Source organism: Lissotriton helveticus, chromosome 12 (assembly GCF_964261635.1).
Source record: "Lissotriton helveticus chromosome 12, aLisHel1.1, whole genome shotgun sequence".
Taxonomy (NCBI): domain Eukaryota; kingdom Metazoa; phylum Chordata; class Amphibia; order Caudata; family Salamandridae; genus Lissotriton; species Lissotriton helveticus.
The window spans coordinates 786,898,943-786,923,397 of NC_136073.1; the positions used below are offsets into that span (position 1 = coordinate 786,898,943).

The 24,455-nt window shown below is 51.2% G+C and overlaps 1 protein-coding gene across 10 annotated transcripts in view; it reads right to left on the reverse strand.

Annotated features, from left to right (window-relative positions):
- GATAD2B (GATA zinc finger domain containing 2B) overlaps positions 1–24,455 on the reverse strand; it is a 313,011-nt gene that overhangs the window by 40,830 nt on the left and 247,726 nt on the right. For 9 of the 10 annotated variants that reach the window (XM_078669093.1, XM_078669094.1, XM_078669088.1 and 6 more), the window contains exon 9: positions 7,477–7,587. In XM_078669093.1, the coding sequence (XP_078525219.1) occupies positions 7,477–7,587 (111 nt within the window). Of the gene's footprint in view, positions 1–2,329; positions 3,367–5,779; positions 7,588–24,455 lie in introns of those variants that run through there. The other variant, XR_013603500.1, reaches the window with a different exon arrangement.

A 24,455-nucleotide genomic window follows, 5' to 3' on the forward strand; every position in this document is an offset into this window, starting at 1 on the left:
GTTTTTAACACTGTACGTTGTTTTACGTGGCCGCCACTGGAGAGGCAGGTTTTAGATCAAGGCACGCTCCGCGTGGCAGATGGGGCGCGAGTGGGAGGGAAACATATGTGTAGTGTCACATTTCACTGTAGCATTCAATGTCTTTGTTTCGAATTATAAATGGAGCTAATGGCTCTTGGCATGTGCGTTCACCGAACAAGCTTTTTTACCGCCATGACCTAAACTAATGCACAAAGAAGCCTTCCGGTGTGAGTGCGCTTTAGGAGCCTCTCTATGGTGGTCACAAGGCGAAATGCATGGGGGATATGCGCCCCTTTAACAGACCGCTGGCAGAAAAGTCTGGCACATGGGCCCCCGAAACATCATGTGCCACGGTGTAACACAGAACATAAATCCGCGAAGCGACAGGGCAGTTGTGGTTCACCAGTGAACTGTCCTAGAGGTTTAATGAGAAATCCAATGTAGTCGTTATGAGTGCTTGTAGGATCTGTGCATGTACGTGATAGGAAAATGTTACCCGATAGTTCTAATCTTTATGTTAAATCACTGAAGTATATTAAATCACTAAAGTAGGTAAACTAACAAGCAATGGCCGCGTGGCCGTGAAAGTGACAGGGCCGCGCGGCGTGAAAATGAAAGCAATGAAGCGGACGAGGAGGGAGTGGGACGAGGGAGGGATTCAGCGCACGCTGTAAGGCTTAATGAGCCATTACAGAAAGCCAGATGGCAGCTGTGCACGTCGCACACGGTTGTGCACGTAACAGCAAGCTGGTGGCTGAAAAAAGCCTCTGGGTAGCACTTTTAAAACCTAGTTACTAAATGTCTCGCCAGAACAATGCATGCGCTGGCTCAGGCGAGACCTAAAAACTCTAGACAGTTGGGAAAACCACAACTCAGCCTCTGAATCACACAAACTGGCTGGCAACAAAAGAACTGGGTCTAGTGTATCTTGGCAGGTGATGTCACATATGGACTAAGGAAGTGAGTTGCAAAATATCTGTAATGCCTAAGGCAAACGCCCTGCAGTGACAGGAGGACCCTTTGGTGCAGAGTGTATGCTAGATTCATTCTCCCCTTATTTTTCGAGTGTTTGATGATGATACTTGAGAGACACAGATACCCGGGTCAGCACCACCATATTCAAGAGGGAACTGAAAGCAACTCGATTTTGAAAAGTTTTCTTGGGGCAGTAACTAGAGTGGGCAGAAGCACACAGTACAATGTTAAATAAACCTGTGTTTGTTACCGCTCATGTTTGAACGTTTATCATATAGGATTACTAGCTCAATAACGGGAAATGAATCCGGCACGAGAATCTCTGAAAGATTCAATGCTGGCTAACAGCAAACCTCTGGGGTGGACTCCCTGCCTACAGCGGACGACCAGACACAAAGGATTGAAGAACACTCTGTCTGCCCAGCAACCCACCCTACATAAAAATATGAACTTGACTATTACTATTAAGAAACAACTCTAGAAAAATGGGATGAGGGAATGGCTTGAAATATTCTCAGACTGTGGCAATTCCTTCACGTGTATTCATTTACTTTGTGGCTTTGATCATTGTACCATTACAGTGACCAAACACATGTAAATGAGACTTTGTTGTGGTTTCTAAAACATCAGTCTAGCCTGAACGACTAAAGAAAAGCCCTTCTAATATGGGACATAAGAAGCCCAAATAATTTTAGGTAGGCCTCATCAGCAAGGTTTAGTTTGGGTCTCCATGAGCAACCGGATCCATGTAGGTGCATAGCCATGCCAATTAAGGACAACTAAATGAGAAAAAAGGTGGATGGAAATGGTTGAATAAATCTTAAACACTATTAACAACCCCGAGTACTTTTCATTAAATTACTTTTTGCTAACTGCTGTTATATACAGGGATGAATCGCGTGTTGATTTGTTCTTTGGTAAATTAGCTGTAAGGATAGGAGAAACCATTCAGATATGTTAGGGAAGTATTTTCCCAGGGTCTAATCTAATCTTCGACTCTTGCATTTGAACAGGATTGCAAGAAATCACCGGTAAGTAAATAAATAAGCTGCCCAGCTGAACTGTAGTTTGATTCTTTCAACAGATTTCACAGACTTTCGCTCACCAGAGATTAGCAGGACTTAAAAGTTTCAACCCCAAGAGTAGAGATGGCCACAAATTACCAACCTCCTACAGTGAACAGACTTTTCCTTCGAAGTCGAGGTTTTAAAGTGACCTGTGATCCTTTCTACGAAACTCAGGGTGGCCCAAGACATAGACATAGACTCCACCTTAGACACGATGCAAGACAAACTATCTATACAAGCACAACACAGAGATTTATTTAACAGTAAAAGAATCATTCAAACGTCATCCCGTGAGGCTGCATACTCACGAAGATGGCAGAGGTGGCAGGGTGTGTAAACCTACAGCAATACAAGCGGCAAACGGATTGTTACAGGAGAGTAACATTGTCCATTTGCAGCACGTACTGATATAGATTACATGCTTTGCACAGACTGAAAGAAGTGCCTTCCTCTCCAAAGTGGTGGTTTGTGAGCTTCAATGGAAGATGTTTGAAGCAAAGCTTTGAGGAATGTTTGCCTTTTGCTTTTTGGAGGCTGTGAATTTCTACACAATAGTGCTTTCTGAAAGTGTGAATACTAGAGCATGTAGTTCCACTGCATATGTTTTCAAGTTTGATATTGCCTATAAAATGCCTCAATGGCTCCCTCGTTATGAGTGGAGTACGCTCTAGGCACAGAATGTAGTGTGCACTCGGCTATGGCATAGCAAACTTGCATACACGTAAAAATCTGTTTAACAAGGTTCTGTTTGACTTACCCTCAGTACGGTTTGCAAAAGGCTCCAGAGAGTTGCTTTATCTTTCAAAAAGGATTTAGTATGGGCAATATCAATCAAGGAGTGTTCTTTCGACATCTAGAATGCGTAAGCACCTTTCCACAACTGATTGTGGTTGGGCGAAAGGAGGTAACCAATGGTTTGATAGACATGGAAAGGGGAGGTGAGCTTAGGCAAAAATAAAGGTTTATTCTAAGGATGACCCTATCATTGCCTTGAATAAAGAGCTCCAACACAAGTTGGTAGTTTGCAAACTCTTGGAAGGAAAGTGACTGGAATGAGGAAAGCCGCCTTCCATGACTGAAACTGAAGTGGGAAAGTGTGTAAGGGCTCATGGGCGTGGTAAGGACCATTTTAAGGTCCTATGTGTGCACTGGTGGCACTCTGGGACTCCCAGAATGGGAGGAATCACCCTTTTAACATTTTAAAAAGGCAATGACACCCAGAATTTTGGATAACAACAACTGTTATTGATTTACGTAAAGGTGCCACAACAGCTAAACGCACCTGATAGAAGTATAAGCTAACCTTACTTTTTTTTTTTTTTTTGAAAACCTTTATTGACAATGAAGCTCACAAATACTGGCCTACAACCCCACGGGCTGGCCAGAAACAGAATGGTCAAATAACCAGCACACAAAAAGAAGATCTGCACAGGATATAACATCAGGAGCACTGGTGAAACAAGAAAAACCACCGAGCGTTCAGTAAGAGCAGGATAATAAAGGTTAAGTTTTCTAGCACGGGGAGGGGACCAAAAGAATAACGGGCCGTATACGAGAATACAAGGGAGGGACCGCGGTAAGCCGCCATTTTACAAACACAACGTAAGAAAATGAAGCCATATAATCAAATCGAGCAAAGGACCAAAACAGAATCAGACCATCAAATAGCGACAGTGGCAACAATCAATCGCGCTCACTCATTCCCGCCCCCACCCAAACAAAGAAGACGTGGTCAAAAAGCCCCATCACAAAAACTATGCAATACGCACCCCAACGGAAAAAGGGCACCTCCATAAAGGAGGAAGGGAAAGAGGGAAAAAAGACAACAGAAGGAACATTCGCCAGACCATGCATCCTCAGGGGGAAAAACAGGACAATAAAACCGGCGTGCGATGTGACAAAAACATAATACCAGAAGAGGCAGCAAACCACAATCAGCCACACACCGGAAGAAGGACAGAATACCCCCGGGGGAGATACAAGGTGACAGAGTCCCGAAAAAGTGAATACACAAGAGCCATAGAACAAAAAAAGGAAAATAAGGGGGGAAAAAGACCCCCCGACACAAACAGACCCCCCCCACCCACCCCAAAGCCCACCCTGCACCCCTGCAGAAGGCTACGGCCCACCCCCCCGCAGCGTGCCTGTCGCCCTAAGTTGAACCCGAAATTTAGTGGAGCAAGAAAAGTTGGAATTAAAAGACAAAAAAGGGGGGGGGGGGGGGAAAGGGAGGGAAGGAAAGAAGGGAGTAAAGACATACAAACATACACACGGGGGAGGGCCAAAGACAGGAGTAAATGCACCCATCCACCCGCCCGGGATAGGGGTCCAAGTCCTCGGGAAGCCAAAGAATATCAGGCCAAAGTCCAGGAGCACTAACCAGTTACACAGAACCATATTAGGACACAGAGATCATCCAAACCGTTCATGAACCACCGCATATAGGAGCCAGTTTTCATCAGCCCTGACCCTTTTTATCCAAAGCAGTAAGGGTCCGGTCCAACGAGGACTCTGCCAGAAAGAACAGAAGGCAGGCAGCAGGAAAGTCAAACGGCAGTCCAAAAAAATCACAGGAAGAAAAGCATGGAAGATCCAGGAAAGTCACAGAATGTAGCAAACGATGCAGGCACAGTTCCAAGGATATATCCATAAAAGCCGACCCCTCCGGGCCGGTACAGGAGACGTCGTCGGGCAGTGGTGATTGAGAGGGACCAGGAGAATTATGAAAGTCCGGCAAAACAAAATCCGGCTCCCGGGCCAAGGGCAGAGGAGGCAGCACAGGAGGAGAAGGCGCCATCAGGTTGCGCGCCTCCGGGGTGGCAGCCGGGGCCGAGTCTGCCAGGAGAGTACCAGCCACACCCCGCGATATCAATGCCTCATCCGGTCGCGGGGGCCCGGGAGGCCCGTAGTGAGGAACCGTCTCGAGAGCCAGGAGTGGCGCGGCCACCGATAGCCGCCAGGATAGCAGGATGGTCAGGATCTCCTTAAGTGCAGGAAAACATTCACAGTATCCGACACCCGGGCCTTGTGGCGGGCCCCCAGTGCTCGTCTGGGCCCGGCCCAAACAAACGGGGCTGGTCGCCATCTTGAGAGCCCGAACAGGCCGCGCGGCCAACAACCTCCGTCGGGGCGGCAGTAAAGGAGACGAAGTCCCGCCGACAGGCAGAAGAACACCCCGGACAGGAAGGGGGGCCACCAGAAGAAGGGGAGTCGCCGGCTCCCCAATGTCGCCAGTCCCGTTCTCCGAGTCCGGGCGGCAAAGAACAAAATGGCCGGACCGGAGAACAAAGGGGGAGGAAGCCGAACACACGAGGAACCCCAATAATGAAGGGCAGCGTCACCATCCAAGGCTGCCGCCACACAGGAGTCTCTCAGCCAGGAACCTCCGGCTCACACGAACAGCGGCCCTCCAATCACCTCCAGCGTGCCCCGAAGGGCAAGCCCGTAGGCTGCATCCGGCCCAGGAGCCGGGACGAAGAACCAGGCCAGTCCGCTCTCGAGTCCCGGGAACGACCGGGGACAATGCACCGGACCCACCGCAGCCAGGACAACCGGAACAAGTGGTAAGTGCCTGCAGTGCGTCGTAGTAGTACCACACAGCAAGGAGGGCTTCCCGGGGCAGGATAAATGCAGGATAAATGTGAAAAACACAGGCGGGCGAACGGAGCCGAGCTAAAGCGCGGCCATCTCGGTCGCGAGCTAGGCTCCTCCCTAACCTTACTTTTTGAAGGTGCAACAAGTAGCAGATAATGTCTTGTGCCACCGTCTGTATGGACGGTTTATTTACATTATGACATAGCTATTCAGAGATCCACAGTCTAGAATAAGCCACTAAATTCCATCTTTCTTTGGGCTAAAAAGGTGTGCGCTGGCAATGCTTCTATTGCTCCAGTTTGAAGCAATGCCTGCCCTTGCAGCAGTCTTTGGTCATCCTGGCTGATGCTGTGTCAGCAGTGTAACATAAGGTGGGTGAAACTCCAGGCAGGAGCCAAGGGTGAAGACTCAGAGAGTACTCACTTGTCTGGGGTGATCTTTTCCCACTGGAGAAGATATAACCTTATTGATCCGCGAACAGGTGTTATATGACTGGGGAGGAATGTGTGGAAAGTCACTGCTTTGCAGCGGAGATGCCCTTGCTTTTAGCCGCTTTAGGGGTACCGCAGCTGTTGTCCCAGAAGTTACACTGTAATAACATTTGAATTGCTGTGGTTGGTTTTGAGGGCGCTGTGAAATCGCCACTAACTTTGCTCTAGCTCGTTCCTGTTGACTCTTAAAACCTGAATTGGTAGGCTGTGTCCAGAGTGCCCCCGCCAATAGTTTTATCTGTGTCAGTATTTTTTATTGCAACACTTTATCCATCTGAAAGCTAAAAAGGTGCTCTCCCTTAAAGAACACACTGAGGAGGTGTTGCTGCGTGGACCCAGAGACGCTTCTAGCTAAGCATGCCCATGGAGGAGAACACTGGTGTTCACTTCAAGGGGGCAGTATCAGATTTATCCATGGCACACCCAATTTGATGTATTCCCCCTGTCATGGGGGAGCTCCTGGCCTGCTTATCGATTCCTTGTGGTCCCTCCACTCAATGATGAAGATCCGACCACAAGTACGCATTACACTTAGGACACCACTGGAAAGTTTTGGTCTCCATAACCCACCCTCCTTAGGAGTGATTATCATAGGATCACGCCTCCATATCTTTAGTCTGATTTGGTTTCAAAACTGGTTGCCAGGTGCACAACATTTTCAAGTGTTATGGGCAGGAATTCTGGTAATCTGATGTGGAAATGGTACTTAGGTAGCGCAATGTTCCTGGAGCTTCTAAAGGCCCGAATCCGATCACAGAAAAACATTATAGGGTAAGTCCTTGCCTCCGATGAGTTCAGATCTTAGACTGCCATTCGCCTAATACCATCATGCGAACTGGCAAAAGTAATATACTACAACCCAAAACAATTGAGTACCGTTTGCTAAAATGATACATTCACAAGCTTTCATTCCCCAAAAAATCCCAATTCATCATGATTCCACTCACCCCAAATGAGGGAGACTGTAATCATGATAATTTCACAAGCTTTCTCGCACTAAAGACTAGCGCCTACAAGGTATAATACCAAGTGAACAAAGCCAGTGAATACAGCCAACAAGTGATTACCAACAAGTTAGAGAAATCCTTGAGTTTCACTAACCCACAGGTTAACAAATGAGCACTCAGATGAGGGTTACCAGAGGCACTAAGCTTCATAAGTGCTAGCAAGGTTCAATCTTCTGCCTACTACGAATAACAGAGCTAACATACCAATACCACCAGGAGCGAGCAAGCTGCCATTCTGAGACTGGAGAGAAGAGGCCTTGGCTTATTTCAAATAGTGGGTTCTCCATTGTCTACCATCTCCATTAGAGAAGCTTTGCTTACCTGTCGCAATGTGTGGTGTCTCATGATATTCTCCTGTTTACTCACACTCGACACAGTAGGAGATGTCGTTGGGGATAAGGCAGATTGCTGCTGTAACCGTTGTTCAATTTCCTGAGAGGGCAGATGGAGAGAATGGATTAATTACATAATACAACGAAAATACATCTATAAACATAACCTATAGCTATAGAAAAACAGACTACATTTAGGTACAGTAACACAGAACCCTGAGAGATGTAGGCAAACAATAGGCACAAAGTACCAGGCTTAGAAGACCCAGCTACACATCTTCACAGCATAGATAGGGAACTACAAAGTGCAGATACACTGACTAAAAGTAAGATCAATTATATTTTACAGTCCCTTAAGTCACAGATACTGGGCATGCTTCCATTGTGTGGTACCAAAGATAGTCCTACAGTTTCAGAGAGCTTAAAAGTCTAAGCCTGCGGATGTGGGTGATTGCCTATTCTCCATTCCACTCGTACATTTTTATGTTCATTGTGTGAGTGGAGTCGAGGGGTTGATGAGTCAGATGAATCACTTAAGTACTGAAGCTGTTAGAACACATAGTTGATACTGTGAGTAAATCTGGTTAGCTACATGTACGTGTAGTTCACCAGCATCTCTAGTATTAATGCACATACTCTTTTGACTAACAGGCTAGGAATTCTGAATAAAATAATCATGTTCACACATAAAAAAATAACTTTGTGCTGCTCAAACTTTGTGCCACAAAAACACAGAGTGAAGGTTGCTTTCAGCCAGCTACCTCATTCCTAGCAATTCCATCCCCAAATACTGTTTTGATCAGATTTAAAGCATGGTCCACAAGCTACCCAGCTCTGATGCTTAGAAGGGAAGCGTCACATGTGAATAAATAAAAGATCCCAATGCTGGAACTACAGTTGCAAGTAATTTCTTTTTTTCCGGCCCTGGATCTTTTCTCCATTCACAGCGTCTTTTGGATACAGTTTGCATGAATACCAGGCAGGTGAGCCGAAGTCATTTATACCTAAGCAGGTTCTTCAACACAATCTGCTAAAATTTTGTATCCACGCTTGCATCACTGTCCAGGCAGTAATGTTGACACAACACCTTTAGACATCTGCTTCACTGCTTAGCAGATTTCTATTCGAAGTATTAGACTAAAAGCGCCCTTTAGCTATTCTCTTCTGGTTGTGTTTTTTAGTAATGTTGTGTTTAACCTTGTCAGGCGCCAGGACGCTCCTTCGCTGGAGCAGCTGTGCGCCCAATAAAAAACTATAACATAACATAACATAACATAACATAAAAGCCCTTGCTTTGACTTTGCATTCAACTGAATCACGGTCAGCCTGGAAACTGCTGACCAGTTAGTGCTACACACAAATTGTTAAAACTGACAATCAATCTGTTAATAGCTGCTTAATTCAACCACCTGCCCCTTTCTTGACTGTATAAAAGCAATGGCCATCTGCTGAATCTTTAGACATATTATCACCCGATGAATATAACTATTGAGAGTGTTCTTCAGACTCCCAACTGTACACAGGATTTTCAACTGCATTCAAATGATTTAATTTTAAAAATAAATATTGGTAACGACTCACTCTCTTTTGAAGAAATTCAAATACAATCAAAGTGATTTATCTTCTGGTTGAGTCGCAATGTTGAGGAACTTTGGTGCTTCAATTATGGAAGACTCAGGGAGTGGATGGAGAGTCGACTGAAGCAGTGGGTGAGATTGCTGCTGTCCCTGGCAGGGCGATTGGCAATAGCCAAAATGGTCATTCTCCCCAAATTTTTCTACGTATTCATTAAACTTCCGATCCCACTCAGCAGTAACCTCAGACGCAGATAGCGATCGAACTTGATATCCCTTTCCTGGGACAGAAAACAACCCAGGGTCTCTTGGGAAACCTTAACCCTACCCTTTGAACAGGGTGGATTGGGCGCCCCAGACATGGATCTTTACTATAGCTGAGCTCAATCTCTATTCGGTTTTCACTGGATATATCCAACTAATATTACGGCACATAAAGCGCCGGAACACGACCAATCGGCCCCAATACAATTGAATTTGGTCCTTTACAGACCACAGCTTAGATTGCGATCTAGGGTGGACACGGTTGGTTGCACGGTGTGGGCATGGCATGGTTTGAGACGCAGGGTGCGGTGCTGTATGCCCCCTCTGTACCGCTGCTCAGACAGTCTGCACTGCTGTTCTCGGCAGACGCGCGGTCCTGCAGCATTAGGTACTGGGCGGAGGACTGTGCCTTCTTAGTGAGAGTCTCGTAGGTGGAATGATTTCCAAAGTTAATTGGTTGGTTTCAAACACGATGTGTTTATTCATTTTTCACGCATAGAAAAAAAGACAGCCGACATGTGTTTCGCCCGTTTGGCCCAGCGGCCGTGGGCTTTTTCAAGGCAGAGGGTCGTGATTGGTAATCCAGTTCCTTTCAGATCAGTTTGTAGTTCCCTTTGATGGACGCCAAACACAAGCCACAGAGCACGAGAGAAGCTAAATGACTTAGTTCTGTGGAGTTTAATGCCGTAACGTGCTCTGCTTTTCCTCTTGGGCCACTTCACAGCGCTAGGTGGTAACATCGCTGGAACACAACCAATCTGCCCCAATACAGCTGAATTCTGTCCTTTACAGACCACAGCTTAGATTGCGATCTAGGGTGGACACGGTTGGCTGCACTTTGTGGGCATGGCATGGTTTGAGACGCAGGGCGCGGGTGGCGGTGCTGTATGCCCTTTCTGTAACTTTGCTCAGACAGCCTGCACTGCTGTTCTCGGCAGACGTGGGGTCCTGCAACAGACTGAGGAAACTCTGACTTCATACAATGGGAGATGAGTTCCCAGAAGAAACCTTCATAGAGCGATGCAAGGTGCTGGCGGGGGAGGAGTTAGGAGTGCTTGACAGAATGACTTACTGTCAGCCTCATGCTGCATTGCGCGCTAGTTTTGCTTCCTTCCCGGCAGCCCAGTCCACGTTCCAGATTCTGGAGGACAGCTACAAGTTAACTAAGCAAGACAGTCAGCATAAGCCCGGAGGTGGAGTCGCCATCGTATTCAAAGGTACCATCAGCGGAACCACATACACGGACACCCCCACCACCTACATGAAACACCTCATGTAGAAGAGACTCATCACAGCCAACTTCTCCCCGGCAGAAACCTTGTTTAAAAAAACACTAGGACTCTCTCATCAATTTCGCCAGCAGCATCACAGACTTTGTTGCATCCATCATCATCAATGCCAGCACCTTCAGTCTCCTCAGAGACCTTAACTCAAACCTAGAACACTACACTGACCCAAACTTCACAGCCCTTCTAGGAAACCTTGGCTTCACCCAGCAAGTTACTGAATCCACCCACACTGCCAGACACATATTGGACCGGATTTTCTCCTCAATCTGCCACATCACAGTCGACAAGTGTAAGAAAGTGCCCTCTTTTTGCATGGTTGCCCCCACTTTTTGTTGAACTGATGTACTCTGACTAAGTGTGCCCTGGGCTCCTGCCAATCAGGTACCCAGGGCCTATGTTCTTTAACTGCATTGAACAAAAAACCCAATTGGCATCTCTGGCCATAGGTCAGACCCTGGTAAATGGTATAACAAGTACCTAGAGAAATATGACCAGGGAAGGCCTCTGAGGGCTGCAACACTTCTTGAGCCACCCTTAGAGGCCCTGTACCTTCACAATCACACACTGCCTTTGAAGGCAGCGTGTTTTGGTGCAGAACAAAGTGAAGAGTCGACATGGCACACAAGGATCATCACTCAGCCCAACCCTCTTCAACGTCTACATGAGCCCCCTCGCAGCCATCGCACGCCAACACAACCTCAACATCATCTCCTACGCCGACGATACCCAGCTGATCCTCTCCCTCACCAACGACCCCGCCACCGCCAGAGCTAGCCTACACGAGGGGATGAAAGACGTCGCAGAGGGGATGAAGAACAGCCGCCTGAAACTGAACTCAGACAAAACGGTAGTCCTCATCCTGGGATCATTGCCCCCGCCTGGGACGATTCCTGGTGGCCCCCTGCCCTGGGCACCACTCCCAAACCAACGGACCATGCACGCAACCTCGGCTTCATCCTGGACTCCTCCCTCTCGATGACCAGACAAGTCAACGCCGTCTCCTCATCATGCTTCAACACCCTGCGCATGCTCCGCAAGATCTTCTGATGGATCCCCACCGAAACCAGGAAAACCGTCACCCAGGCACTCGTCAACAGCCGACTGGACTACGGGAACACCCTCTATGCCGGAACCACAGCCAAACTTCAAAAAAGACTCCAACGCATCCAGAACGCCTCCGCACGACTCATCCTGGACATCCCACGACACAACCACATCTCCGGCCACCTGAGAGACCTGCACTGGCTCCCCATCAGCAAGAGAATCATGTTCAGGCTCCTCACCCACGCACACAAGGCTCTCCACGACCTGGGCCCAAAGTACCTCAACGACCTCCTGACCTTCCACACGCCCACCCGCCAGCTACGATCGACCAGCCACGCCCTCGCCTCCGTACCACGCATCCGCCGAGCCACCGCCGGAGGAAGATCCTTCTTCTACCTGGCATCCAAGACTTGGAACTCCCTCCCCATCCACCTTCGGCTGACCCAGGACCACCTCTCCTTCAGGAAGCAGCTCAAGACCTGGCTGTTCGAGCAGTAACGTACCCCTCTCCCCCAGGGCCTTGAGACCCTCCCGGGTGAGTAGCGCGCTATACAAATGCCTTGATTGATTGATTGACTTCCCTGTGTGCTATGCCTACAACCCACTGCCCTGGCATAGATCAGCCACCCCTCTAGCTGGGTGCACTATACCAGTGCTGATGATACAGGTGCATGAGCCCTGAACCCCTACAGAGTCTAAGCCAATCCTTAGACATTGTAAGTGCAGTAATGCCATTAAGGGTATATGGTGTTGGGAGTTTGTCATTACGAACTTCACAGTACCATAATGGCTTTACTGAAAACTGAGAAGTTTGGTATCAACCTTCTCAGCACATTAAACCCACACTGATGCCAGTGTGGGATTTAATGAAAAATGCACACAGATGGCATCTTAGAGACACTAGTGTCCAGGCTGAGTGGCTGTTTCCCAGCTGCCACCACCAGACATGTTTCTGGGCCCCTGGGTCGAGAGCCTACTGCTCTTGGGGTTCTGAAAGAATGCACATCCTGTGACGATGTGCAAAGCCTCCCCCAGGATGGGCAGGGTCCACGAAAGGGAAGCTTCAAAGGCTTGCCGCCTTTGTGAGCTTCCCCAGGCCTTTGGCTGCTTCCAGCAACTGGTCCCGACCGGTTCTGACCCCCACTTTGGGCAAGAGAACCAGTAGGAAAACCCAGTAAGGGTTGCCCACCTTTGCCAACCCCACCCCTCAGGTGTGGGAGGCGAGGTGAAGTACAACTTTCAGTCCCCGCCATCTTGCAGATGGGGGACCCAGCCAACCAGAGTGAAGCATATGCCCCCCTCCCACTGGAGGGTGGCATAATAGGGGTGTACCCACCCCAAGGAAGGGACCCATTGGTCCCAACCTTTACTTACTTGTAAAGCCCCATAATCTAGTATTTAGGGGGACCCCGAAACTTGCCTCCTCAGACAAGCAACGACCAAGAAGAAAAGAAGAAGGACCAAACAGCCGTGCCGACGCTAAGAAGAGGACGATGCCCACTGACTTGGCCTGTCCCCACCTCCAACCTGCAGAAGTGAAACTCCAGTGTGTCCTGCAGTCAGCAACCTCAAAAACCGTGAGGACCTGCCCTGTCTTCCAAAGAAAAGACTTTGTCTCCCGTGAACACTGGATTTGTTCACCAACACTCTGCACCCGTCGCCCATGGCCAGAGTTCGAGTGGCCCAACACTACGAGGAGGTATCACTTTCGATTCTGACCCGAGATCTGGTGATCTCTGACCTGCTTTGAATCTCCCAGCGAAGCCTGCAGCCTCTTTCTGGAGACTCCCCCCGACCGCAACCGGAGCGGGTAAGAGAAACCAGACACCTAAAGACACCCCTGCACCCGACGTCCCACGGCCTTGGGTGGCCCAACCGACGGTGTCCTAGCATCCCCAGGTATTCCAACTTAACTCTCCAACCGGTGGTCACCTCCAAAAGATCTTTGTCCCTGAGCCTGCAGTCTTTGTTGAAACCGGAGAATCCCCATTGCAAGCAACATGACACTGACGCCAAACCAGCACCCTGCGCCCAACCACTTCTGCGCCGCTGCGGGTGCACCTTGTGTGCTAAACAGGATCCCCCCTTTGCCCTAAACCTCACATCAGGAGCTTTGCTCCCACAACCCAGTGGTCTGCTCGTAAGCAGCCACCAACCGGAGGCGCCCAAACCCCTATCAGATATGCCTAAAGAATAGTATTGCATCCGTTTGCTCCACACCTTATGGACTTTTTGAGGAGCAGCCCTTACTAGCGAATGTTGCTAACGGTCATTATCAAAATCTGCTGTACGTAACGTACAACATTCACTAGTAAGGGCTGCTCCCACAAAGTCCATGAGGTGTGGAGCAAATGGATGCACTACTATTCTTTAGACATATTGGAAGACAGTGGGAGCCAAAGCCAGGGTGTGTCTTGAAAAACGTGATTGCAATGTGTTCAAATAGAAGGTTCTCTATAATGTGGTGCTCACTTCAGAAGCTACATTGGTTCGAGCCGATGGATGTCTTGGGGGAGGGGGTTGGTGTCAATATTAAGCGCCCACTGGTGTTAGATGCCATACTAGCTGCATGGGGTTGGTACTTGTTATTAGTGCAATGTTTTGACATGTAACAAAATAAAAATAAATATATAAAATGTAAAAAAAACTGTAGACAAATTAATCAAAAACCGTTGTCACGGTCTGCAGCCCTAAATATGTGAAGGCTCCTTGTATGAGCATCAAGGATAGATCAACTGAGAAAGGGAAGCAGTTCCCCTATTTGGGGGTTAATGTACGATCGTGCTGTACTTGGGCTCCTTGTATTATGAACAGGAAAATTCACTTTTAGCAATCGGCTAGCACATTTTTTCCCCTTTATTTCCACCTTAGGGAAAAATCTAATTAATACACTTTTGGAAATTTATAAGAGAAAATGTTTCCCAGTTTTAACATACAGTGTAGGAATTTTGGGATGCAGAAAGTGGGTTGCATCCAAATAGAAGAGAATAGGGTATATAGATTTAGCCGGGGTGTTCCACTGAATAGTTCACATTTTGCTACCCATCAAGAGCTGGGACTAGAATATGACGAGGACCTGATAAAACTAGCCCTTTTATAATTATGGTGCTTGATTTGGAGCAACAAGCAGGTCTCTTTAAATAAATAGATAATATAATATTGTCTCTCATGTGACTATGGCAAAAGAATACTTTGTCGCCATTATATTAAGGACTTGACCATTGCCTTTGGTTATACATCTATCTTTGAGAGCCTTATTGATCTAAGAAAGATGGATAAAGGGTGGCTCAGAGAACGTGTTATGTCCGAGAGGAAGGCTTGGAGGGAAGTAAAGGAACTAAGGAAGCCATTTGTGAGAGAATATTGTGTGATTCAAACACTGGTGGGGGTGGCACCTCATCTGGATTTGATGACCAACACATGGGAACAGATGTTGCTGAGCTGGTTCAGGTTGGGCTCCAACAGGTGGATGCTCTGTTTCCCACTGGGTCAATATGAGGAATCCAGAATCTGTACCGGTCTGTGTGATGAGATTTCCTCTCAGTCTTTATTGCACTTCACCTTTTTTTGCAAATTTTACCAGCCCTACACAAAAAGATTTTTTAGTGCTTCTAATTCTCAAGCTAAAATTTCTTAGGTAGGTGGGGGGCGTGGCTTGGAGCTCGGCAAGATGGCCGCACTGTAGTGCAGCTCTGCCAGCCATCGACTACCATCCTTCACTAATCCTGCCCCAGCCCTGTGTTCGCGATAAATCACCCCCGGGACTGAACTACCCTGTCCACGCGCTCTCCGGTGATGCCACTTGTGGGCTGATCTGCCTGGGGACTACGGACTTCTGGACACCACATGGCCGCCTAAGGTCTCTGGCTAATGGCGGCCCGCCAGTAATCTGCTGAGGTAAAAAAGGAGCAGTTGGTGCTCGACCGGAGCTTGAAAACTGCCACGGGGCTTCCGAGGTGAGAATCGGACGGAGGGAGCTTGCACCCGAGGCACGGCTATCGCCCTAATAGACTGCCGCGAGGGAGGAGAGAAAGACGAGACATCTGCAAGAACGGCCCGGGGAAAAGCGACCACGCAAGTGCCTGGTGCGGAGGTGGAGTACAGGCCGCATCGCGGCTGAGCGCCGTGCAGCGAGATATAGCTGCTCCCCCTCACCCTCCCTCCCTGCATCCTACAGTTCCCACGCTTCAGTCTGGTGAGCCCACTAACTGGACAATATATGTACACGCTCAGTACGGGAGTGCCGACTTGGGGAACACTGGAAGCAGACTCGTGCCCCCCCCCCCGTTGAACTTACTGCTGCGGAGGACGAATTAAACGCCCCATTACTTGCCGGAGATAACAGCCGAGGGACACCTAGATTGGTGCCGACGACCAACCGGTGAGTGTTCGAGCGCGGGTGAAACGCAGGAAGTACACCCTATCTGTGCGAGCTGCGGAGGCCCTCTCCCGTTCACTGCCCCCTTCCCGCCTGGGGCCCGCTGCACGGGTAGAGCCACCCGGGTGCGCGGGACGCAGGCCTAAGCTTCTTCTCGCCTGGGAGCCCGGAGCCAGTTGCTGCGCAGACAACCCACATGCTACACGGCACCCGCAGGACATATTGACCGCAGCATTGGTGGGCACTATTGCAGAGTCTGGAGAGAGGTACTACCACTGAGCCCACTTGACCGCGCAGGGAACTGGGAACAGTCGCGATTTTAAAGTGGACCAAGACGCGGGGCACAGACAGCAGCGATACAGGAACTGCGCCATTTTCTACCCGAGTCATGCGGAAGCCGGACAAGAACCAACCCCGACTGACTTTTGAATTGCGTAAGGGTAACAAACCAGGAAACCACGCGGCCTCGGAGCCAGATGCACCCACACCGACTCCCACGGCGATAGAGAAAGCGCTTGCTGCCATCCAGACAAGTCTACAGGCCATCGATGGGAAGATCGAGGCACTGAGTTGAAGAATGGATCGATTCTCGACAAAACTAGACAAGCATGCAGTGCGAATTGGAGAAGCAGAACAACGCATTACTGACACGGAATACGGGCTCCAACAAGTAGCAGAGAAGACATCAGACATCACTAAACTGCTGGCAGTAATCCAGGCTAAAAACGAGGACATAGAAGCGCGCTCTCGCCGCAATAATATACGCATTTGGGGACTACCGAATCGACGAATGTTGGGAGGCTGGAGGACTATGTCGAGGTGATGCTACAAGAAATTTGCGGTAAAGATGAACTTTCCCCGCTCTTCGCTATTGAACGTGTACACAGGTTGCTAGCAGCAAGACCCCCTCCGGGGACACCTCCGAGGCCCATCATAGCCCGTCTGTTAAATTACAGGGACCGAGATACTGTTTTACGTGTAACCAGATTGAAGGGCTCCATTACTTACCAAGGAAATACACTATCCTTTTATCCGGACTTCACAGCGAATGTGCAGGCGGCTCGCAATGAATTCCAAAATGTCAAGAAGATATTGCAAAAAGATCAGATCCCCTATACAATGTTATATCCCGCGCGACTGAGGGTTGGCACCATGGAAGATGGAAAGATCTTCACAAACCCTAAACATGCTATGGAGCACGCACGTACTCTGAGGCGCCAAAACAAACAGAGATCATCAGCCTCCTCCACATCGGACATTGATGAATGAACAGTAAGAGGGTGAATATGGGGTTTCAAATAAGACAGGTTGTAATGTTATAAGGAGGGCAAAGCAGGATGGCAGGATTTTGAGGGCGGACCGCCTGGGGGAAGATGGACGCCTCACTGACAGTTGTTATATATGCTTTTATAAGATACCGCGATACGCAGGGTTGGTGGTTACGACGGCTTATCGATGGCACCTCGCCCTCTACTACCTGGGAGTGGACGCAGCCACCACGACCCCTGATGGGAATTTTGGTTACTCAAGTTGGGGTTACTATGGGAGTTAGATGCGGGTCATGTCTTTGGCAGGTTGGGGATGCTGAAGTGGGAGGTGGGAGGGGGAATTGTTTTGGTTTTTGTATGCAAAAGGTACATAATCACAAGGTCACAACATTGTGCATTCGAGCCAACTTACAGCACCTACATGTATATTTGGTTTGGGATTGTTGCACTGTACTTCCGCACTACACATGAGGGGGGACACATATAATTATATCACATGAAATGTCCGGGGACTGAATACACCGCAGAAAATTAGGCAAGTCTTGGCACAACTCGATAGGCATAATGTAAAAATTGCGCTCCTGCAATAAACCCACCTGACTAAAGTGACGGAGAGTAAAGTGGCCGGACGATGGGCATCTTATAGACTAGCGTCGGGGCGTGGTTTCGGCGCCGACCGGGATGGCTGCGTGAGCGAGTTGCTCCGCACCAAGTCCCGTTTTTATCCTGCAGTACTTGTCCCCGCACTGCCTGGCAGCGGTAATCGAGCTTCTATAGGGTCGCTGACCCAGCGGGGAGCCTCTGATCCTCATCGGGACCCTGGGCGCTGCCTGCGGACGGCTCTGGTGACCCGACCAGCGCGGCCGGAGGACAAAGGCAAGATGGCGGAGCCGCGAGGACAGGAGCTCTGAGAGCGGAGTGGTGTGGAGGGCTGGACCGGCTATGGGGCCGGAGGGGCTGTCGCGCTGCGGTGCGCAGGAGAGCGGCCCAGGAGAGCGGGACCGGTATAGCGGAGGAGGTGGACGGCGGTGAAGACCCGGCGCGAGCGGCGCCCCTCCCCCACCTGATTCCCTGAAGGCAGGAGAGCGAGCCCTTCACTCGCGCTGCAGCGGTGGCGGCGCGGCTGGCGTGTGAGGCCGACCCACACTTGGGAGCACTGCAGTGGGACCACGGGGACACAGTCCAGTGAGGCTAGTTAGCCGAGTATTGAGGGGGCGGCCGCCCGGGGCGATTGGGTACCCAGTTTGAAGCAGGAGTGCGCCTGGCCGGTGGGGAGCCGGGTGGACCCCGCTGTGCGCTGAGACTTGCGGGGGACTGTGCCACCGGGGACGGTGAGCTCGATCTGCGGTGGGCGGACCCTTGACTGTCTGGCTCTTGAGGAGGGCTTGCACCCCGAGCCTTTGCTGACTTTGGTGGGGCACTGAGTGTGTCGTTGGAGCTGCACGGAGTGCATTCTGGTGGAAGGTGACGGAGTGTTGGGGAGGGACGACCAACGCCGTCTGCAGATCGGAGAGCTGTGCACCCTGGGCCTGCCACTGGACGATACCGGGTGGCCCGAAAGAAGGACGGAGCGAGAGGACTGCAGCCGCCGGCCGTCGTTGGAGAGGGCGGCTCAGGTGGCGCGTTCCCCATTGTCAGGATGGCTGGGATGGGGGCTGGCCTCGCCGCGCATCCTGAGCAGGGAGACGAGAAGTCCGAGGCAGTGGATGGCGCTTTTCCAACGGAGCCCTCGCCGCAGGAGTTGAGGCTGAACCTCCGCCTTGATGCAATACTGGCCGCGATCACTACCACCAAGGAGGAGCTGCACCAGGATATTGCGCAGGTGGCGACGGGGCTTGGCCTACTGAGAGCGGACCACGCCAAGCTCGCTGACCGAGTGAAGTCCAATGAACAGCTGCTCCAGGAGCTGAAACCAGCGGTGGTCACGGCGGAGCATAAACTTGACGACGTTATCCATCGACTGGCGATTCTGGAGCGTCGAGCGGAAGACGCGGAAGGACGCAACCGGCGGAACAACGTGAGGGTGGTTGGGCTTCCAGAGAAAATTGAGAAGGGTGATGCGGTGGCCTACTTGGAGGACTGGTTCCGGACGGTGGTAGCGCCGGAGGGCCTATCCCCCTTCTTCTCCCTGGAAAGAGCGCACAGGGTGCCCGCAAAGCCTCCCCTGGAGGGCCGACCGCCCCGGCCGATGGTGGTCAGACTGCTGCACTTTAAAGACCGAGATCTGCTGATCCAACGGGCGAGAGACCATGGGCCCTTCCAGGTGGACAACAGCAAGGTGACGTTATTCCCGGATTATACACAGGAGGTGCAGCGGTCCAGGGCTTCTTTTCTGTCGGTGAAGAAAGAGCTGAGAGAAGAGGGGATCCAATATTCCTTGCTTTTCCCGGCCAAGCTGCGGGTCATCCTTGACGACAGAACTCACTTTTTCCAAACACCTGATGAGGCATGGTCCTGGCTGGAACTGTACCGGGCAGGGACGGATCGTGCGCACAGGCCCGCCAGGGATCGGCAAAAACCAGCCAAGATAAGGAAATCGCAACGCATCCGCTCCCGGAATAGGCGCCAACGGGCTGAACAGGAGGCGCGAATGCTGGCTGACAGGCGGAGTGCTCTGGAGGCCACGGCGAGCATCACGGGATCGCAGCGGGATGACGTTTCTAGGGACTCGGCTTCGGACGGAGAAGGAGAGAAGACTGGTGACGATGACTCGGAGACGGGAGGGGTGCCGGGCCCGGAGGTCACCCCACAGACTGCTGATAACTTGTTTAATGAGTGAAGCTCGGGGCCGATGAACAATCTTGGGATGCCTATAGGGGCGGACACTCCTGACTTCTACTGGACTGCCAGGTATGGGGCTGCACTAGCAGTATGGGGCTACGGGTGCGGGGTGATAGCTCTGACGTCCTGGTTTGGGGCTCCATAGCCTTCTTTTGACCCTTAAGGTCTTCTGTGGTGTCGACCACAGGTTAGCGTGATGTGTCGGGTGTTTAAGGTTTGGAACGGGGCTGAAGCTGGGTTATTAGGCCCTGTCCTGGGGAGGGGGTTGTTGAGTGTTAGGGGTCTTGTTTTTTGGGGACTGTTCGATTGCTGCAATGCGGGTAACATTGACTGTTTGAAGGGGCTGTATAATTGCTGTGATGCAGATCACGCTTATTGGCGTGCGCTACTGTTGGAATTGGTGCTCTATGGGGACGTTACCTAATTTGAAATGTGTCACATGGAATGTCCGGGGTATTCGTACTATGGTTAAGCGCCACAAGGTACATGCCTACTTGGTGAGGCGGGGTATCCAAATTGCGATGCTTCAGGAAACTCACTTGACACAGCAGGAATGCGGGGCATTACAGAGGAGGTGGCGGGGTCAGGTGTTTGGCACGACTTACTCAGCATTTGCCAGAGGGGTGTTAATATGGATCAGAGCGGGCACGCCATTCCAAGTCACGAGTCAGAAAATTGATCCGGAGGGTCGTTATGTGGTGGTGGAAGGACGGCTGTGTGGTAGGGAAGTGGTGCTGTGTAACGTTTATGCCCCCAACGCTGATCAGGCGCTTTTCTTTGAGGGTTTGTCGCGCTCACTGGCGTATTATTTGGCGGGCCCTATATTGTTGGCGGGGGATTTTAACTCCATTTCAGACGTGCTGTTGGACAGGTCGCACCCGCCTTTGGTGGACTCCCCGGTGCGCAGACTTGCGGCCCATCGGCGGGACTGGCAAGAGAGGTGGGGCTTGGTGGATGTATGGAGCGCACAGCACCCCGAAACACGAGATTACTCCTACTTCTCGGCACTGCATGATCTGCATGTTAGACTGGATTCGGTGCTGTGTTGCGAGTCTCTGGCGAATGTGGTGATTCACTCTGAGTACTTGTCTAGGACCATTTCGGACCATAACCCCCTGTTGATTTCTGTGCAATGGCAGCGGGCAAGATCGGCGGTCCCTACGTGGAGACTTCGCCCGGAGAAGCTGGATGACCCGGCGTTCTGTGACACGGTCCGACAGGGCATAGACGACTACTTTACGGTCAATGCTGGGTCGACGGCGACTAGAGCGAATGAATGGGACGCGATGAAAGTGGTGGTGAGGGGGGTATGTATGGGGCGGTTTCTGACTGTGAGAGGGACAGTGCTGAATGACCTCGCGAAGGCGGAGGAAGTGCTGAGAGGGGTGGAACAGCGACGGCCCGAGAGGCCGGAGCTGCAAGACAGCCTGTTGCATGCTAAGGAGGCGGTAGCAACTGAGACGGAGAGATTACGGTGCTATGACTATAAGCTGTATGCGGTGAAAGTGCATGAAGAGCGGGATAAAGTGGGCACTCTCCTTGCGAAGTTGGCTGATCCGAACCCAAGGGGATGCCCGGTTATGAGTGTGCGCCAGGAGGATGGGGAGGTGGTGTATTCGCAGTCGGCGGTCTTGGGGCGCTTCCAGTCCTACTATACGGGTCTGTACGCCAGCCACCTCGAAGTAGAGGCCACGGACATTGGTAATTATTTGGATCAGGTCCCTTTGCCGGTGCTGGATGAGGAGGACGCCCGGAATCTGGGGGGCCCCATCACCCTAGCGGAAATAAGAGGGGCGATTAGTCATATGGCGTGGAACAAAACCCCTGGGGTGGATGGATTGCCGATTGAGTTCTACGCCAAATTTATGGAAGTGTTGGCGCCCAGGCTGCAGGTTGTGTTCGCGGAGGCGATACAATTGGGGCGGTTGCCTGACTATGACGGAGGCGCTTGTTGTGCCCCTGCTGAAGCCAGGCAGAGATGCTTTAGATGTCTCTTCTTTTCGCCCGTTGTCTATGCTAACTGTAGACTACAAGATTTTGAGCCGAATCCTAGCCACCAGGCTCCTTCCGTTGATGTCCTCTTTAGTACATAGAGATCAGGCGGGATTCATCCCCTCTAGGAGTACTTCGATGAACATCCGTCGGCTGATTGGGGTCATTGACAGTGCTGCCACGGCGGAACCAGGCCCGGTGGTGCTGACGGTTGATATTGAAAAGGCGTTTGATAGTTTAGAATGGGATTTTCTAGATGGCGTGCTGCTGAAGTTCGGGGTTGGGGAAGGGTTTCGGGGCTGGACGAGAGTGCTCTATTCTTCGGCTAAGGCGCGGGTGCGGCTGGGGAACTTGGTCTCCTCGGTTTATCCGGTCTGTCGGGGCACGAGGCAAGGCTGCTCGCTATCCCCTCTGCTCTTCGCCCTCGCCATGGAACCGCTAGCAGCGCAGGCAAGAACAGGAGTTGTTTACGACGGGATTGTGCAGGGAGTGTGGGAACCCTCTTGTTTTGTTTACCTAGGAGTGCGCATTTACCATGACACGGCGGACCTCCTTGAGGGGAATGTGGGGCGCTGTATTTGAGCACTGAGAGGCAGTATGGCCTTCTGGGCCTCTCTCCCGCTCTCTGTACTGGGCCGTGTGGCCCTGTTAAAAATGGTGGCACTCCCGAGGCTCCTTTATTATTTTAGAACATTGCCGGTGTGGATCCCGCAGAGTATCTTTCGGGAGCTGAGGACGTTGGTGACGGGCTTTCTTTGGGGCCACGGTCGCCGACGGGTGGCATTGACCACCTTGCTGCGACCCAAGTGTGAGGGAGGGATGGCTGTCCCCGACTATGAGTTATACTATCTGGCGGCGCAGCTCCAGGTCCTGACGCAGAACGTGGCCAGAGTATTCAGGGGGCCTGAAGATCACCGGGGAGTCGGCATTCAGAGGCATGTCTTGTCGTCTATTGTGATGCAACAGGGACTGGCTAGTAGGGACCTCGCGATGGAGGAAAAGACACTTAGAATGTGTTGGAACAGGAACCTGAAGAGGGCTGGGAAGCGCCGGCCATACGCACCGGAGATTCCGCTGGGAATGCTCACTGCCTTACCGCACGGAGGTGATTGGTCTCAATTGTTAGCGTGGGAGGACCTGGGCTTGCAGATGGTAGGAGACCTCTATGTGGACGGGACGCTGGCCCCGTTCCAGTCCTTACAAGAGCAATTCGGCCTGCCGAGTGGTACCTTCCTGTTGCATGCGGCGGTTGTCGCGGCTATGCAGAGGCATTGGGGGGGTGGATTGGCTGAACCGGAAGTGACAATGGTGTGCCAATATGTGGTGATGGCGGCGGGCACCGTCAAGGCGGTGACCTGCCTCCACAATAGGATGTTAAATGAAGGTCTGGCCCCGTTAGTTGAGTTGAAGTCGCGTTGGGAGGCCAGCGTAGGTAAGCTAATCCCGGACTCCGTATGGAGCCAGGTGCTACACAGGACCTGGAAAGGGACGAGGAATGCGAGATTCCAACAGGTGCATTTCTTCGTGCTCCATAGGGCATATCTGACCCCAGAGAGGTTGCGCCGACATTTCCAGGTGCTTGATGCCGGGTGCCCACGATGTCTGGAACCGGCGGTGGATTTTGACCACATGCTGTGGGGTTGTCTGAAGCTGGGGAACTACTGGTCCGAGGTAGGGGACCTCTTGAATGCTGTCACGGATCGGGAGGTAGACTTTGACATGGCCGCTTGCCTGCTTCTTTGGTTCCCGCACACCAAAAAGACCAAGGTAACGAGCAAATTCATTGGGTTGGGATTGATATTGGCACAGCGTGAAATCACCTGGCATTGGAAGTCCAAAGAGGGGCCGTCTGCACGGAGGTGGAGGAATGAACTGGTGAAATGGTCGGGCTGTGAGAGTGTGTTACGAATGCGCCAGGCGACTAGAACGGGTAACGAAAAGAGTTTGGAACTGGCACGGTCCTGGGAGCTGGTGGTGCAAGCGTTAAGGGACTCCCTAACTGAGGGCGAGGACACTGATCAATTATAAGACGGAACTCCATGTGACTACTAGCTTGTCGACACTTCCTGATAGTTGTCGCCCTAGAGCAGGAAGGGGATGGTGGAACCCGCACTAGCAGCTGTCGAGGGGGGGGGGGGGGCAATGGGAGGGAGTAGTGGAAGGGGGTGGTTTGCTGGCTAGCGGCAAACTCCCGGTACCGGATGGCCCAGGAAGGTAATCGTGATGCTTAAGTGACATGACAGTGGAGTGGCCAAGGATTTGATGGAGAGGGTGGGTTGGTTGTGTTGGGATAAAAGCAGAAAAGAGGTGCTACATTTGACCTGTGCCCCGGATGGGGCACGCACCGAGGTACCTACAGTAAACTGACTCAGTCAAGC